The sequence below is a fragment of the Bos grunniens genome, chromosome 5 (assembly GCF_055505025.1).
Source record: "Bos grunniens cultivar Pamir isolate PY7600 chromosome 5, Bosgru_T2T1.0, whole genome shotgun sequence".
Lineage (NCBI taxonomy): Eukaryota > Metazoa > Chordata > Mammalia > Artiodactyla > Bovidae > Bos > Bos grunniens.
In genome coordinates this window covers 69,038,189-69,054,147 of record NC_141169.1, presented here as the reverse complement: position 1 = coordinate 69,054,147, position 15,959 = coordinate 69,038,189, and the positions used below count along the sequence as shown (strand labels likewise).

Here is a 15,959-nt window from a genome sequence, read left to right as displayed (position 1 = left end):
ACTACCAAGGGAAAGAAGTAATACTACTACCTTCCCTTGGCAAATGAGGAGACCAAATCTCTGAGTTGGTGACTTGTAATCAATCAATTATTAAGCCCCTACAATGTGCCAGGCACTTTCCCAAGTCATTGAGTGTGGCCAGGTACTATGCCAGACACCAGTGAAGCGTGGAGAGTCTTAAGGGATTTCTCCAAAAGAAGAGTCGTTGGCCGATGGCTAGGATGATGATCTGATGGGAGGAAAGTCCCACCCCATGCGAGATGTCTAGCATCCTTGGCTCTGCCTGATAAACTGATGTCCTCAATCTTTGGGACAAACAAGCACATCATGACACATTTCCAAATACAGAGGCCAGAGAGAGTCCCCAAACTGAGAGCCCCAACTAGACATTTAGAGAAAGAGTCAGACAGCCGTGGTTTAATTCTAGAGTCATCAGTCCTTGTGTGACCTCAGACAAGTCACATTCTCTGTGCCCTAGTCTCCTGTGTGCCGCTGTGTTACGTCACTTCAGTCATGCCTGACTCTCTGCAAGCCTATGGACGGTATCCGGCCAGGTTCCTCTATCTATGAGATTCTCCAGGCAAGAATAATGGACTGGATTGCCATGCCCTCCTCCCCTCCAGGGGATCTTCCCGACCCAGGGATCAAACCCACATCTCTTGTGTCTCCCGCATTGGCTGCTGCTGCTGCTAAGTCACTTCAGTCGTGTCCGACTCTGTGCAACCCCATAGACGTCAGCCCACCAGGCTCCCCCACCCCTGGCAGGCGGGTTCTTTACTACTAATGCCACCTGGCAAGTCCACCCTAGTCTCCTACCCTCCTGGTAAAATGGTGATTACAAGAGATGAATCCTGTAAGATCCCTATAAGGAATATGTAATACATATTAAACACCTGACCTATGTCAGCCTCCAGGAAATAATACCCAATAAATAGCTGTATGCACAAATGTGCATTTGTCAATGCACCCCCTTGAACCCTCACCTCCTTTGATCCTAAAGCCCTCTTCTCAGGGAACCTTTCCTGATCACTCTATTTAGAAGTGATCACTCACTGCTTCCATTTCACATCTTCCTTCCTGGCTTTATTTTTTATTTTTCTCTGCAGCACTTGTCACCATCCAACAGACTCAATGGTTCAAACATGCATTTGTTTATATTATATCTCCCCCCATCAAGTCTTGTCCACTTGGGTCCCTGCTGTATCTCCAGCACCCAGAACAGAGTCTAACTCTCAACAGCATTCAACCAAACCATCCTGAGTGATGTCGAATGGACACAGTAAGTAGACAGTCAGAGCCTGAAAGCTGATCCTGGGCTGCAAATTCTGTGCTTTTTTTTTTCACCATAGTGAATGACCATGAACAATGGCCCTGAAGGTAAGATATGTCAACCGTTAAGAAATGTAGTGTTGCAACACTACCTTAGAAGAGCCTTTGTGTTTTCCCGCTTCTGGGATTCTTTGAAATAAGCAGTTTCTAACAGAAACCCAACTACCAGCCTGTTGAATTGGCATTGCCTTTGTGGGTCTTTTTCACAAGGCCTTTAAGATAACCACTTAAGCCGAAGACTGATATGGATTTCAACATTTACATTGCTGGGCTTGAAACTCGCTCAGTCATTTCCAGCTCTTTGCAACCTCATGGACTATAGCCCACCAGGATCCCCTGTCCATAGAATTCTCCAGGCAAGAATACTGGAGTGGGTTGCCATTTCCTCCTCCAGGGATCTTCCTGACTCAGGGATTGAAACTGGGTCTCCTGCACTGCAGGTGGATTCTTTACCATCTGAGCTACCAGGAAAGCCGTCTTTATTTCTATCCATACCTATCTGAGTGAGACCTGAACTCCAGTGATACTGGAAATATCAGTCCTAGCCACACCACATGTCTAATGCCAAACTCTGACTCACCACTGTCAGAACTATCTTTAGAACTAAGCAGCACTAACTGTGTGTATGTGCTTAGTCACTCAGTTATGTTTGATTCTTTGTGACCCCATGGACTGTAGTCAGCCAGGCTCCTCTGTTCATGGGATTCTCCAGGCAAGGATACCGGAGCAGGTTATCATTTCCTACTCCAGGGGATCTTCCCAACCCAAGAATCAAACCCATGTCTCCTGCGTCTCCTGCATGGACAGGTAGATTCTTTACCACTGAGCCACCTGGGTGGCAAACTTGACTGTGGTGGGTCTGACAATCACCAACTACATTCAAGACCAGTCTCCACCTCGGGTTCCAAAGTCTAGCCGACACACTCCAACTATCACAAAGGGGCCTGGAAAGGAAACATCAGGCCTTCCATTTTCATTGAATTTAGAAAAAGAAATTTAATGTTAAAAACATGAATTAATGTAAAATATGAATTGGAACACCCTCATCTAACCCATTGTACCAAGTTACATGCATTTATGAAATTCAGGCATCCTGAGGAGGGAGACAGAGAGGGACCAAGGAAATCAGTCAACGCACTGCTCTCAGATCACCATTTACAACTGAATCCCAAGTAGATTTACAGATTACATCATCTACTTTTACCTAAACTAGTCCTCACAAAGTGGAATAGAGGCTTAAAGAGATTCCAGTCAAGAAACTACAGCTTGGAGGGAATTCCCAGGTGGTCCAATGGATAGGTCTCAGCCCTTTCACTGCTGAAGCCTTGGTTGGGCTGCCTTGGTTGGGCTTCCCTGGTGGTTCAGTCGGTAAAGAAATCTGTCTGCAATGTGGGAGACCTGGGTTATATCCCTGGATTGGGAAGATCCCCTGGAGGAGGGCATGGCAACCCACTCCAGTATTCTTGCCTGGAGAATCCCCATGGACAGAGGAGTCTGGCAGGCTACAGTCCATAGGGTCGCAAAGAGTCGGACATGACTGAGCGACTAAGCACACACCCACAGAGGAACTAAGACCCCGCAAGCTGCAAAAATTAAAAATAAAAACACACTGCAGCTTGGAGATAATACTCATAATGCATGCACATATTATGTGCACAAAAAAATGCACAGAAGAAAATTCCTCTATCTCCCTGAGTCTTGTATGCCATGTGCTGCATGCTAAGTCACTTCAGTCGTGTCCAACGCTTTGTGACCCTGTGGACTGCAACCCTCCAGGCTCCTCTATCCATGAGATCCTCTAAGTAGGAGGACTGGAGTGGGGTGGCATGCCCTCCTCCAGGGCATCTTCCTGACCTGGGGATCGAACCCGTGTCTCTTACGTCTCCTGCATTAGCAAGTAGGAACCTGGGCATCACTAGTGCCACCTGGGAAGCCCCTTGTATGCCACATTACAAGGTAAAAAGGGTAAGAGAATCAGAGCTGACTGGGAGTTCGCTAACAGAATTTCCCAGATGGTAATGAACATGTGGGTTTATAATGACTATTGTTAGAAACAGAAACATCCTTATCCTACATATTTAGATAATGGGAATAATATGAATACACTTACTATAAGCAAAATAGATGGGAGATGGCTGCTCACATATGTTTTACCAATAGGGAGTGGTGAGCACTCTGGATGTCTGCTCATCACCCATTCTACTCCCTTTTAGAAAGCCTTTCTATACAGTAAGGGCTGTTGATTTAAAAGCTATGTTTCTGAGCCATCTTGGTTCTGAAGCTAAGGTTCTGAATGTGAGTTTGGCTCCCCTAGACAGAAACACTGACTTCAGATTTAGAAAGAGGCCATAGATGAGAGGCCACCTCCCCGCCTTCCAGGTTTTCTTCAGGCTCCTGATGATGTGAGAACGATTTGGGGTTTCAACAACACTCTCTGGGACCACTCTCTAGCTTGCTGGGTGTTGAGAGGTGGCTGTAAGAGCATCCCAATTCTGGAACCAGGATTTCTGATCCCAGGGTGCCAGTGTCATTAGTTTGTTCTTGGATTTGGTAGTTTCAAAGATGGTCTCAGAGGGAGCAGCACCCTGAGTGGGCCAGTTTTTTTGAGTAGCCAGGCCTGTATGTGTTTGCTTCTCTGGTGTTACATATGCTACTGCTATTACCCGAGGCTAATTCCTGAGGCCCAGCTGAGAGCCCTATACGTCTATGCGTGTGCACGCTCAGACATGACTGAGCAATCCCATGGACTGTAGCCCACCAGGCTCCTCTGTCCACGGGATTTGTCAGTCGAGACTACTGGATTGGGTTGCCATTTCCTCCTCCAGGGGATCTTCCCAACCCAGGGATCAAACCTGCATGTCCTGCGTCTCCTGCATTGGCAGGTGGATTCTTGACCACCAGCATTCCCAACCTTTTTAAGGACCAGATTCCCTCCATTAAATACCTTTCTGCTTAAATACCTAGACCCCTTCCCCGTTCACACCCTGAAGCCTGGCTGAATCCCAGCAAGCCAGAAGCAAAGAGGTCTGAGCAACAAAGCACACCATACCAGAAGCTATTTGGTCACAGCAAGTCACCCTGCTCTTCCCCCTGGGCTTATGCATATTGGTGAGGTGGGCACAGGGGCGGAAGAGGCATCTTTGCCAGTCACTTATTTACTCTTTAAATGTTTCCCAAGTACCTCTGGGCCAAGCTTAGAGGCTATAAAGAGGAACTTGGCAGAGGTTCCTCAAAAGAGGAACACGTACTGAATACAAGTAAACAAACAATTACCACGCATTTCTGAAGAAGATTCTTGAGAGTCCCCTGGACAGCAAGGAAGTCAAACTAGTCAACCCTAAAGGAAATCAACCCTGAATATTCACCGGAAGGACTGATATTGAAGCTGAAGCTCCAATACTTTGGCCACCTGATGCAAAGAGCCAACTCATTGAAGAAGACCCTGATGCTGGGAAAGATTGAGGGCAGGAGGAGAAGGGGATGACAGAGGATGAGATGGTTGGATGGCATCACAGACTCAATGGACATGAGTTTGAGTACACCCCAGGAGTTGGTGATGGACAGGGAAGCCTGGTGTGCTGCAGTCCATGGGGTCACAAAGAGTCAGATATGACTTAGCGACTAAACAACAACAGAAAAGGGAAATGACCAAGGCCATGGGAGTTCAGCAGCCTTGAAAGAAAGCAAAATCCACACTGGTGACATTTTCCCCAAACAACGTCACGAAGTCTATTTCTCTGTGATGTTCCAGAGTTGAGCCCCATATTAAATAACTCACTTCCCCACATTTCTATTCTGACTCTTACCAACCTCATCAGTTAATCAGAAAGAGATACAAGCCCTGTGGCTCTGAAAATAGGTGCAAATTTCCCAGGGACAGCAGAAAAGACTGAAAGGCCCGCCAACCAGCAAAGCCTTTATGAAGCAGGCGATCAGGATTAATCAGGTACCCCCTGGGCCCTCAGCTGGAGCCTGAGTGCCATTTTGATCACCTTACTGAGATTCTGAGGTCCGCCATGGTGTACAGAAAGTTCTTTCACAATTTACAGAGGTGGGTCCAAGGGCATCAACTATAAGAATCACTGTTACTTTATGTTCCACTAAGAACATAAAGGCTATGCACTAAAGGTCAGCACAGCACTAAGATACCATCAGTTACAAGTCAAATGTCAGAAAGGTGAAAAGAATGAGTGTTTACAATTGATAAAATACAGTAATTCACAGGAGCAGGCAGAGGGGGTATGTCCAACTAGGACCTGGGTCTTTCACTCCCAAATCATTGATCCATTCCTTCTCTATTTTTCTTGAGTGCCTCCAGAAGGCAGGGGCTGTTGGTTTCCATCTATGAATGCTATGGATCACGCCTTAGACATTTCAAGAATTTCCCAACACAAACTCAGTTAAAATTCCTGTCAAATTGGTTTTGTTTTATTTTGTTCTGAGTTATACATTACTGCTTTAAAAAACTGCAAAAAGGGAGTGGTCTAGTTTGGAGGTGAGGGGGAGGCAGAGGTTGATGGAGAGAAGTGGGATTTACACGCTAAACACTTCACCCAACTGCACTGTGGTGCTGCTTGAAGATGCACACAGAAGTGCAAGGAAGAGGCTTTGGGCTTGTCCACCCATTCCGCAACCCCTCCCCCAAGAGTCCTCAGCCCAAACTCTTCCAGAGCTTCCCATCCTGTCGCCAGTCAAGGCCAAGATCCACACAATCTCTCTGCACCTTCTGGTCTTAGCTGCTTCCTCCCTCTGCTCCAGACACTCAGAGCTGCCTGCCATGCGAGGTCGTGCCTCGGGGAACAGACCTGGAATATCCTATCTGGGACTGGGTTGACATGTGGCCAGCTCCTTCACTTCTTCCCATCTCTGCTCTCCAATATCAACTTGTCAGCGACATCCTGTAATGACCTCTGTATTAAACTGCAACCCTGGCCTCTCACATCCCTCATTCATATCTCTTGCTTTGTTCTTCTCTCTTCACACCATCTGACACATCACCTATGTATGTGACTTCTGCACTTCCTTAAAGTGTGCCTATACCTCACTAGAAGGTAAGTTCCATGAGGGCAGAAATGTTTTATGGTATCCCTCGTGCCCAGAACAATACCCGGCACAGAGGAGAGGAGAGAAAGAGACAGAGAAAGAAAGAGCAACTCTGATCTCAAATTGTGATGAATCACATCTGATGTAAGATGCATCAAATTACAAGTTCTAGGAATTTTTAATGGACAGATCAGACTATTCAATGATCTCAGGGGAGGGGCTGCCTCACTCTTCATTTGTGATAAAGATGGGGGTCTCAAAATTCAAGAGAAGAAAAATAAAAAAGAGAAAATGAATACGTAAAACTACTTTTGGTTTTTTTCAGAATCTGCCCTTCCCAGTGGGCTGTGACTTTCATGAAAGTCTTTCCATTCACTGTCCCCAGATTAAGAAGAGCTTTGTCCTCTTGGTAGATTTAAGAAGGGAAAGGGCAGTGCTCACTTGTAAGCCTTTGATTTCCTGTTTTTAAATGTTTTTAAATGGTTGTGGCCGATACAGTTCATAAGCAAAATGGCTTTTCATCCAGATAAACATAAACAGCAGCCCCTTCTGCTGGCGAGTTGATTCTCCCACCCCTCGTCCATCAGAAAACCCCCAACCACTCGTCCTCTGGTGCCCGGTCACTACTTTTATTTCAGAGGCAACAAAATGAGGACTCCTGGACAGCAGATCTAACTGTCGAAGTAAATTGCCTAAGTGTATCTGTCTCATCTTTGAGCAGCTATGAAACTCCCCATGGAGGTGCAAACATTTAAAACGCCAAGGGGAGACCAGATGCTGGAAACATCTTATCTTTCAGCTATTTGATGCAGTTGCCAGGATTTATAACACTGTCATATTTGAGAACCTCCTGACTTCTTTTCAAAAGAAGTTTCAGATATATAAGAGAACAGCCCCTACAACCTGCTCTAACTCCAAATTCATTTCATGTATCAGCAAAAAGATTCTTTAAAATTAAATACGTGCAGAAAGAAAAAAAAACACGATACCAGACTGGCACTCTGCAAAATAGTGGGAATGGGAGGTTAGAGGTACAGGCAACCCTATAAATTTAAAAGTTTGTGGCTAAGTTTTCTGTTTTTCAACTTAATTACTGGTCACCATAATGACCATAATGATGTATTTGTCTAAAATACATATTATCTATCAAACAAGGTACAAAACCCAGGATAGGATCTCAATTATTTTTTTAATATATATATTCTACAATAGACAGGAAAAAAGGACCCCTTGCCTCTGGTGGTAGATTAATGGATGATTGCTTGTCTTCTGTACCTCCTAAATTTTCTAAAATGAGCACATATTACTTTTATAATTAGGTTAAAATTATAATGCAAGTGTTTTACATTCAATCTAATCAAGTGAACTACAAAGGGGTAACCGAAGAAGCCTTTAAATAAAGGGTATAATCTTCCAATACATTTGACCAAGGCAAAGAAATTCCAGGCGACAGTGAAAGTAAACATTTAAAAAAAAAAAAAAAACAGAGGAAGAGAAAGAGAGAAGAAAGGCTTTCTCCCCAGGCTTCTCTCCTATGAACAGGAGCTTTCAAACAAAATCACAACCCTACAGAGTAACACAAAAGGAAGGTTCAGGGGAGCCACCTTCACACACTCAGGACAAATGTAGCCTGGAGGCCTTTCAGCTCTGCCTAGCCTGCCCCAAGACACAGCTCCATCAAAGGCCGCCTGTCTGGGGCAGGTACCTGAGACAAGTCAATGTTCAGGAGGCGATCGCTGATGGGCGCAAACCTGTGCAGAAAGCACACGCATGGAGCTCCATTCTCACTGAGATCAGGAGCAGTTCACGCCCACAGAGGGTGTCTCTCCTGCAGATGGGTTTCTACAGGTCAGTGGCTAAAAGAGACCAAGCTTCCCCCTACCCAAGACACCCAGCCTCACTGTCTCACACTTTGGGGCAGCAACTCTAGGCCAAGAAGAGTGTTCTGTCTGGGGTGTGATGAGCTTAAACCTGACCCATGACTTGAGGGATCTCAGAGACCAGGAGGATAGAGAAGTGTCCAGATCTTGTCTCCAGTGTCCCACACCCCCCTCAAGAGAGCCAGACTTACTGACGAGGCATTCTTGGCAAGGTTTGATACAACTTCCCAAAAACTGGAGAAGCAGGTCTCCTAGAATCTAGTCACTTCATTCACTCATCCAGCAAATACTTTATTGAGAAAATTCTATGGGCTGGGCATTGTGCCGGACACTGGGATTAGAATAGGGCCTAAAACCCAGACCCTGCCCTAAGACTATTAACTTAGAGTGTCAAAGACCTAAAGAAAACTGCCTGTACTGACAAGAAGCCCACTTCTGCTGAACCCAACAACCAAATTAAAGATCAGTTACTCAAGTTGCTGTATTAGAAAAGTACAAAAGACAATGAACCCCAGATTAGAATCAGAGGAACAGCCAGCCAGCCCTTCGCCAGCTTGTCTCTGTTTATTCTTTCCCTTCCTCCTCACACACTCCAGGTATTCTCTAGCCATCAATGAAGCCAGGGATCCATTTCTTTTTGGAATACTACATTTCTATTTCAGATAGGAATAGAAATAGCCTCTCTGCCAGAGGGCTCCTAATTTTTAGCAACACAATCTGTGCCATGCTGTGGTCCCTTCTGCCTCTCCCAGGGTGATCTGGAGAAATGGAAACTGCAGTGCCAGGCTAAAAGATCAGCTGTTACAACCCAAAATCCTTCAGAGAAGCAAAGAGCAACTAACTTTTAAGGAAATTCCAAGCAGTAGGAAAAAGAGATAGCATCAGTTGTCATCAAGAGCATAGTTTAATAAAATGCGTGTGTGGGGGGGTATAAATGTTTAATATTAATTTCAAAGTATATTTTTATGTCCCATATCATAATAAACTATTGGCATGGAGTTTTCATGGAACAGTGAAACAATTATATATAATTAAAAATAAGGAAGACCTTTCAGTTGAATGTAGACCAATACAGTTCTACATTCAATAGAACGTATTGAAAGTAGTCTTTGCTATATAGACTGGTGGAAAATAACAGATGAGCATACTCATATAAGCAAATAATCCACAAATGCCATTTGGGGGTTGGAAGTGGGACCAGGAAGGGAAGCCAAGTTTGAGAGCAGAGGGTCAAGGATGGCAAACCCTTATCTGGAAAGCCTCGGCAAAGCTTCTGTCCCTGGTACCGAAAAGCCAGACTGAGGGCAGCTAACACCACTTTCAAGCCAACTTAATACTCCAACTAGGGCTGGAAATTTTCACAAACTGTCAGTTACAAGTTGGAAATTTCTTCCTGGTATCCCTGGCTGGAAAGTTATTTCCTAAATCTCACACAGGGTAAGAGAAACATAGGATGCTTGAAAATCATGGGCAGCAGTAGTCTTACTACTTAGTATCTCCCTGGACAACTAACAGGTACAGAGAAGTGATGGCACATTCCTGCTGGAGACTAACACACCTCACTGTTCCAGGCATTTCTGCAGAGAACTACCCGGCACGTTCGGTCCAGGCAAAACTGAAGTGGCCTAAACACATCTGTAGTGTCTAGACCAAATCTTTCAGCTCTTTGTTTGTGCCGTTGGGCCCCCAGTGTATTTGCACACCACCCAGTCCCCCAGCCCTCCGGGCGGAGCCTGGCCCAGGACACAGCAGTCTGTCTGGTCCTGCCCATTGCAACCACTGCCTGGCTGCCGGCAGGCAAGCCAGGTCCATTTTTAAATTCCCTAACAAGTTTCACAACCACTGGTTTGGGTGAGGAGACAAACACCGCTGCAGTTTGCTGACATGAAACTAAAAATACCCAGCTGCAAACAAAAGCCACCCTTTACCAGGCTGGCTCCGACGTCCTGAGGTTACATGTGGTAGTGTCAGGCCACACCAGACAGAGACCTTATTCTTGGCCAAGGGGCCGCCTTAACAACTCCTCCAGGCCCAGCCAGGCAGAGGGGCCGTTCTGTCGGAGCTGTCAAGATATCCCAAAGTTTGATAGAAAGAACAGCTTTGGTCCTGTGCCACCACCCAAAGCAAGTTAGATGAATTCGGTGCTGCCTCTGGGTCAGATACACACTGCTTTCAGTGTGTATAACCTACATAACCCTATAGCCCTGGAAGGAAATGGGCTTCCAGCTCCCTCCTTGCAATTATAAAAGCAAATTATTGCCATGACTATACTGAGAAAAGCAACTGGGAGACGTGATTGGTAGATTTGGGAGCCCATGTGGTCCAGAGGGGGCCTGCTGGGGGCCAGGGCATGGAGGATCACGACTCCACCGAGAGATGCCCGTTTCCCCGGAAGCTTCTCGGGAAGGTTTTACCTGTTGGGCTTCGGAGTGGAGCTGCGATCCGGGGGCCACCACGCTCGAGGCCGCCCGTCCCTCCCAAACTTTCCTTCCCGCCCCTCGGAAGGGGCAGCCTCATCCCTCTCCGAGTCCAGATTTCAGGTGTGGAACTTGTCTAAGCCACCCGGGACTGCGGGGAGGCGCGTGGTGGGGATGGGGGCGGGTTTCCTTCCCACACGGCCCGGCGAGCGCCGGGGGATTCCGGATGCTCAGAACCCACGAGTGGGGGGCGGGGTGTGAGGGGGCGGGGGGCGGGCAACTGACGGTCAGCCCAGAACCCACCAAAGTTTCCTCCCAAACTAGAGCGGCGCAATGCCGGGGCTCTGAGTACCCCCGAGCACAGGGTCGCGAGCCGCTCTGTGAGGGAGGGAGCAGGCCCCGTGGCACCAGCCGCAAGGTCAACGCGGAGCCAAACCCCGGGGGCAAGCAGCCGGCGCCGGGACCCAACCCCAGCTGATGCGGGGGGCAGTATCGGGCACCCCCAATCTCTCCCTCCACCTGCTCGGCGCGGCGCCGAAACCCGCACACGTGGGAGCCTAGCCTCAGGCTCCCAAGCTAGCGGCCAGACGGGCAACCTCGCCCGGCGCTCACCCTTCGTCCCCGGCCCCCCACCAGGAAGAGGCAGCTCTCTGGGGAGCGGGGTGACTGGCTCTCGGCGCCTCTTTCATCCTTGGACCTCGGCAGAAGCGGGGAGGGAGTTTCGTTCTCTTCAAACTGATCCTCCACCCCCAGGAGCTTCCCACAACCTCTACCTTGTTCTGCTACCTCGCAGACAGACAAGAGACACAAAGAAAAAAAAAAATCTACCGCCCCTCTGGTCCCATCCTCCAGCCTGGAGTTGGGAAGAAGAAGAGAAAGGAGTATATCTTTTCTCCCCAGCCCGACTCGGGGATCCGGGCAGATCCGGGCAGCAAGGAACCCCGAGGTGGCCCAGAGAGAAGAGGTAAGGTTGGAAGAGTCAGAAACCAGCCACGGTGAGCGAGGGAGCGAGAGCACGAGAAAGAAGAAAATATCCAACAAAACCACGCTAACGCGCCCCCTACCTGGGTGCAACATACTTTGGAAATAGAAGATGACCAGGATAAAGGATCCCAAGCAAGTGGCCAGCACCATCCGGCAAATTCTGTTCATCCTCATCACTTCCAATAGCGCCGGCTTCATGGCTTTGTCCTGGCTACGGGAACCCGGGTGTCCGGGAGGCGCTCCCGGAGCGCAGGAGCGGACCCCGCGGCGCGGAGCGGAGCCCGGGAGGCGCAGGACAGGGCTGGGCAAGGATCGCTGGGAGGATAGGGGTTGGCTTCGCGGCTGCTCTCGGAGCCCCCAGCCCCGGGCAGGGGTGCGGAAGGCGCCGGAGTTGCTCTGGAAGTGCGGAGATGCGTGGACCCGCCGGCTGCGCGCTCTTGCTCCTCCCGCGGCTCCTCCTCGCCTCTCCGCCGCCGCCGCCGCCGCCGCCGCCGCCTCCGCTCCCGCCGGCGGCCGCCGCTGCCTCCTCGCGGGCCGGGAGACTGGAGTGCGAGCGGTGATGCTGGTGGTGGTACCGCCGCCGCTGCCGCTGCGCTGGCCGCTGTGGCTGTCGGACCGGCCCCCTCCCTCCTCTCCAAAGGCTACTTCATTGCGCTCCAATGATCTATATATTCCGGGGCTGGGTTTTACCAAATGCAACTCGCAGCCCCCGGCGAGGGGAGGGCGCCTGCAGAGAGCCGGGCGGAGGGCGGGACCGGAGCGCGGGGGCGGAGCGTCTCGCTCCCCCCGCCCCTACCCGGGATTTGGTCGCGTCCAGCTGTTTCCCGGGGAGTGAGCGCCGCGCTCCGCAGGGTCCCAAAGGCCCTCAGTCCCGGGTCCGGCCGGCCGCCGTCTGGAGCTTGTGTGTCAGCGTTTCCATGACAAAACCCGGAGGAAAAACACACGAATAAAATCGCCTCGGTGCCGCCACCCCCTCCTGCCGGCGTGTGAAGAGGGAAGTGGCGGGATGCGGGTCGGGCAAGCGTAGCGCGAAGGGGTCCGGCGGTTTGTGCTGATTTCAAAGCCCTGGGCAGGGTAGCCGGCAAGTTGTCCCAAGCCCCCTGGGAGCGAGTGCTCTTTACCAGAGTCTCGGAATAGGGAGGTTTCGTTTTTGTTTTTCCTTTTTTTCCCCTTTCCAATGGCAGCCCAGAGCAAGCGACGTTTTGGAAAGGGGTTAAAGACGTCTGGCTTCAGGTCAAGGTTAGGAAAACTGCATAACTCGCAGGGGTCAGGCGACAGCTGAGCTTTCCTGGGGGTTTATGCAGTCTCTCTCTCTCTCTGTCTCTCTGTGTGTGACACACATACACACGCATATCCCCAATCAGGGCAAAGGAGGTTTTGTGGATTTTCGAAGTCTGATTTTCCAAAAAACAGAGCTCCCTCCACATCCTCAAAGTGCGAGTCTTAGAAGGGTGGATGGGAGAGGAAGCCCCCACGGAGTCACTCCTCCCAGGACAACTGACTGCTGGAAAAAAACCAGCCCGCCTTAGCACTGGCAGGTAAATGGAAAGATGGCGTTGCTTTCTTGTGTTGTGTGAAGTGATTTAAAAATTCCAATTCCGTGCGTTTAGGTTGTTTAGCAGTCAAGGTGGCTGCAGGTAACAGTGCAGAGATCACCTAGTACTAGCTGGAGAAAATCGATTACTGTAGTCGGCTCATCTAACTACCTAGAATGGATGATCTTGTTCTGCCCTTTGGGAATTCCCTAAGCAAAGAGAAAAGACTGTTATAGCCTTTTATTTTCCTCATAAATTTACAGCATGTTTTTAAAAGTTAAAGGATCATTTAAACTCTAACAATAACATATACCAGGAAAAAAGTTACTGTAAAGACTAAGTTTTGCACACATTATCAAATCTTTAGGCTTCCCTGGTGGCTCAGTAGGTAAAGAATCTGCCTTTGATTTCTGGCTCTGGAAGATCCCCTGGAAAAGGGAATGGCTACCCACTCTGATATTTTTGCCTGGAGAATCCCATAGACAGAGGAGCCTGGCAGGCTACAGTCTATGGGGTGGCAAAGAGTCAGACACAACTAACGCTTTCACTTTTTTCATCAAAGTTTTACTACTATGAACACAATTAATAATAAGATAATGGGTCTTTGCCTGCCTCTCATGTAGCAAGCATTTGATACTTACTGAATCTGAATGTAATGGGCCTTATCCTTCTCTCAATACATCAGAGACACAACATGCAAACAGATATATGCAGCGAAAACCACCTCAACAACCTGGGTTCCCTTCCCCACAAAGTCTTCCTCCAGCAGTTGTAAAGCAGAGAAACTAACAAAGTCAGCAGCCTTGCCTTTGATTACAAGAAGACAATCAATTACAGCACAATATTTATGTAGCCAGTTTGTACTGTATTAATTTGTGCTCACTTGTAAATGAGCTGCATAATAAAGGCAGTCGAGCTGAACAAGATCCAGTACATTCCCCAGTGATTTCCACCCCAGGAGCCCAGGGATGGGAACTGACTTACCCATCCACCCGCCCATCCTTGATCAGGGCAGAGAATCCCTGCAGTTAGCATGACTAGATGGGCATTTGCAGTGCTTGGCCTGGAATAGCAGGCTCTCATTTAACTCCTACTTTTACAGAGCAGGCTGGGCTTTGCTTCCAGGTTACCCAATTGGTCCCTCATCTCCCAGGGCAGAGACCACACTGTACCAATACAAAAGCCTGGACACGCATAAGACTGTCTGGGAAGTCACAGGGAGGTCAGAAGCGGAATCCCTGATGGGTCAGGAGGGGTTGAGTTAGCCCATGTGGTGAGGAAGAATGAGGAACCATGCCCTGAATCCATTTCTGCATTCTCACAGACCCAAACATTGGCTTCCCAGGTGGCGCAGCGGTAAAGAATCTGCCTGTGGAGACAGAGGAGATGCAGGAGACGAAGTTTCGATCCCTAGGTAGAAAAGATCCCCTAGAGGAGAAAATGGCAACCCACTCCAGTATTCTTGCCTGGATAATCTCATGGACAGAGGAGCCTGGTGGGCTACAGTCCATGGGATCGCAAAGAGTCGGACACAACTGAGCATACGGGCACACAGGCCCAAACATAACAGTGAAGAATAAGGTTCTGACAGGTGAAACTACCACCTCTTCCAAGAAGCCTCTCCTGATTTCTCACCTGGAATAGCCTCTTTCCCCCTCTATGTTCTGAGCAGTAGGTTCAAACCCCTCTTGGGTCGCTGTACCTACTAAGCTGAGTTTTATTCATCTCTGTTTCTCTGCAGTACTCAGCAGAGCAACTGGCGCCCGATAATCAGGTACAAATAAGTCTGAGATGGAGAAGTGATACTTTCTTGGACTAGGAAGTTAAATTAGATCCCCTCTAAAGTCTGTGGTCATGGTCAGTGGTAATGGTCTGCAATTCTGTTGTTCTATGCACGTTAGAGGTGAGAGAAAATTCTAATTTCTTGTCTCTTCATCACACTGCAATAAACTTCCCAACCATAACTACAGTCATTGCTTTCTTTCCATTCCTCTCCTTACAAAGCTTTGTTGTATCTTTTATGCATGCTACATGATAAATATTGACCAGATAAAGGAAAATGCTGACTGATAAAACAGAGGAGAAAAGAGATTTGATACTCTGTTTGTCTTAATTACTTATTTACTTATTTTGTTTTTGTCTGTGGTGGGTCTTTGTTGCTGCTCAGACCTTTCTCTAGTTGTCACAAGCAGGGGCTACTCTGTAGTTGCGGTGCACAGGCTTCTCATTGCCTTGGCTTCTCTTGTTGAGGAGCACAGGCTCTAGGGCCCGTGGGCTTCAGGAATTGTGGCACACAGGCTTAGTTGCTCCATGGCATGTGGAATCTTCCCAGACCAGGGGTCAAACCCATGTTCCCTGCATTGGCAGGCAGATTCCAATCTACTATACCACCAGGGAAGTCCTGATATTTTGAATTTTGCAGAGAGGTCAGTGGAAGGCTGCCTCTGAAATCAAGCTTTTTGTTTTCCCAGTGTAGCCTTCAGAACAGGCAAGGTTATGCTACAGTAATAAATGAGCCCTAACTTCACTGGCTCGGAACATCTAGGGCTTAGGTCTTAACTCCACCACGTGTCTACTGTGGGTCCCCAGACCCAAACATGGGCTTCCCAGGTGGCGCAGAGGTAAAGGGATCGCAAAGAGTCGGACACAGCTGAGCACACAGGCACACAGGCCCAAACATACAGTGAAGAATAAGGTTCTGACAGGTGAAACTACCACCTCTTCCAAGAAGCCTTTCCTGATTTCTCACCTGAAATCAGGTGAAAGGGGCT

The 15,959-nt window shown here is 48.5% G+C and overlaps 1 protein-coding gene across 4 annotated transcripts in view; it reads right to left on the bottom strand.

Moving 5' to 3' along the window:
- CHST11 (carbohydrate sulfotransferase 11) overlaps positions 1–12,617 on the bottom strand; it is a 266,145-nt gene extending 253,528 nt beyond the window's left edge. For 2 of the 4 annotated variants that reach the window (XM_086401099.1, XM_086401101.1), the window contains exon 1: positions 11,734–12,617. In XM_086401099.1, the coding sequence (XP_086257225.1) occupies positions 11,734–11,851 (118 nt within the window). In that variant the 5' untranslated portion in view covers positions 11,852–12,617. The remainder of the gene's footprint in view (positions 1–11,733) is intronic. The other 2 variants (XM_086401100.1, XM_086401102.1) reach the window with 1 other exon arrangement.
- Between the last annotated feature and the right edge of the window lie 3,342 nt (positions 12,618–15,959).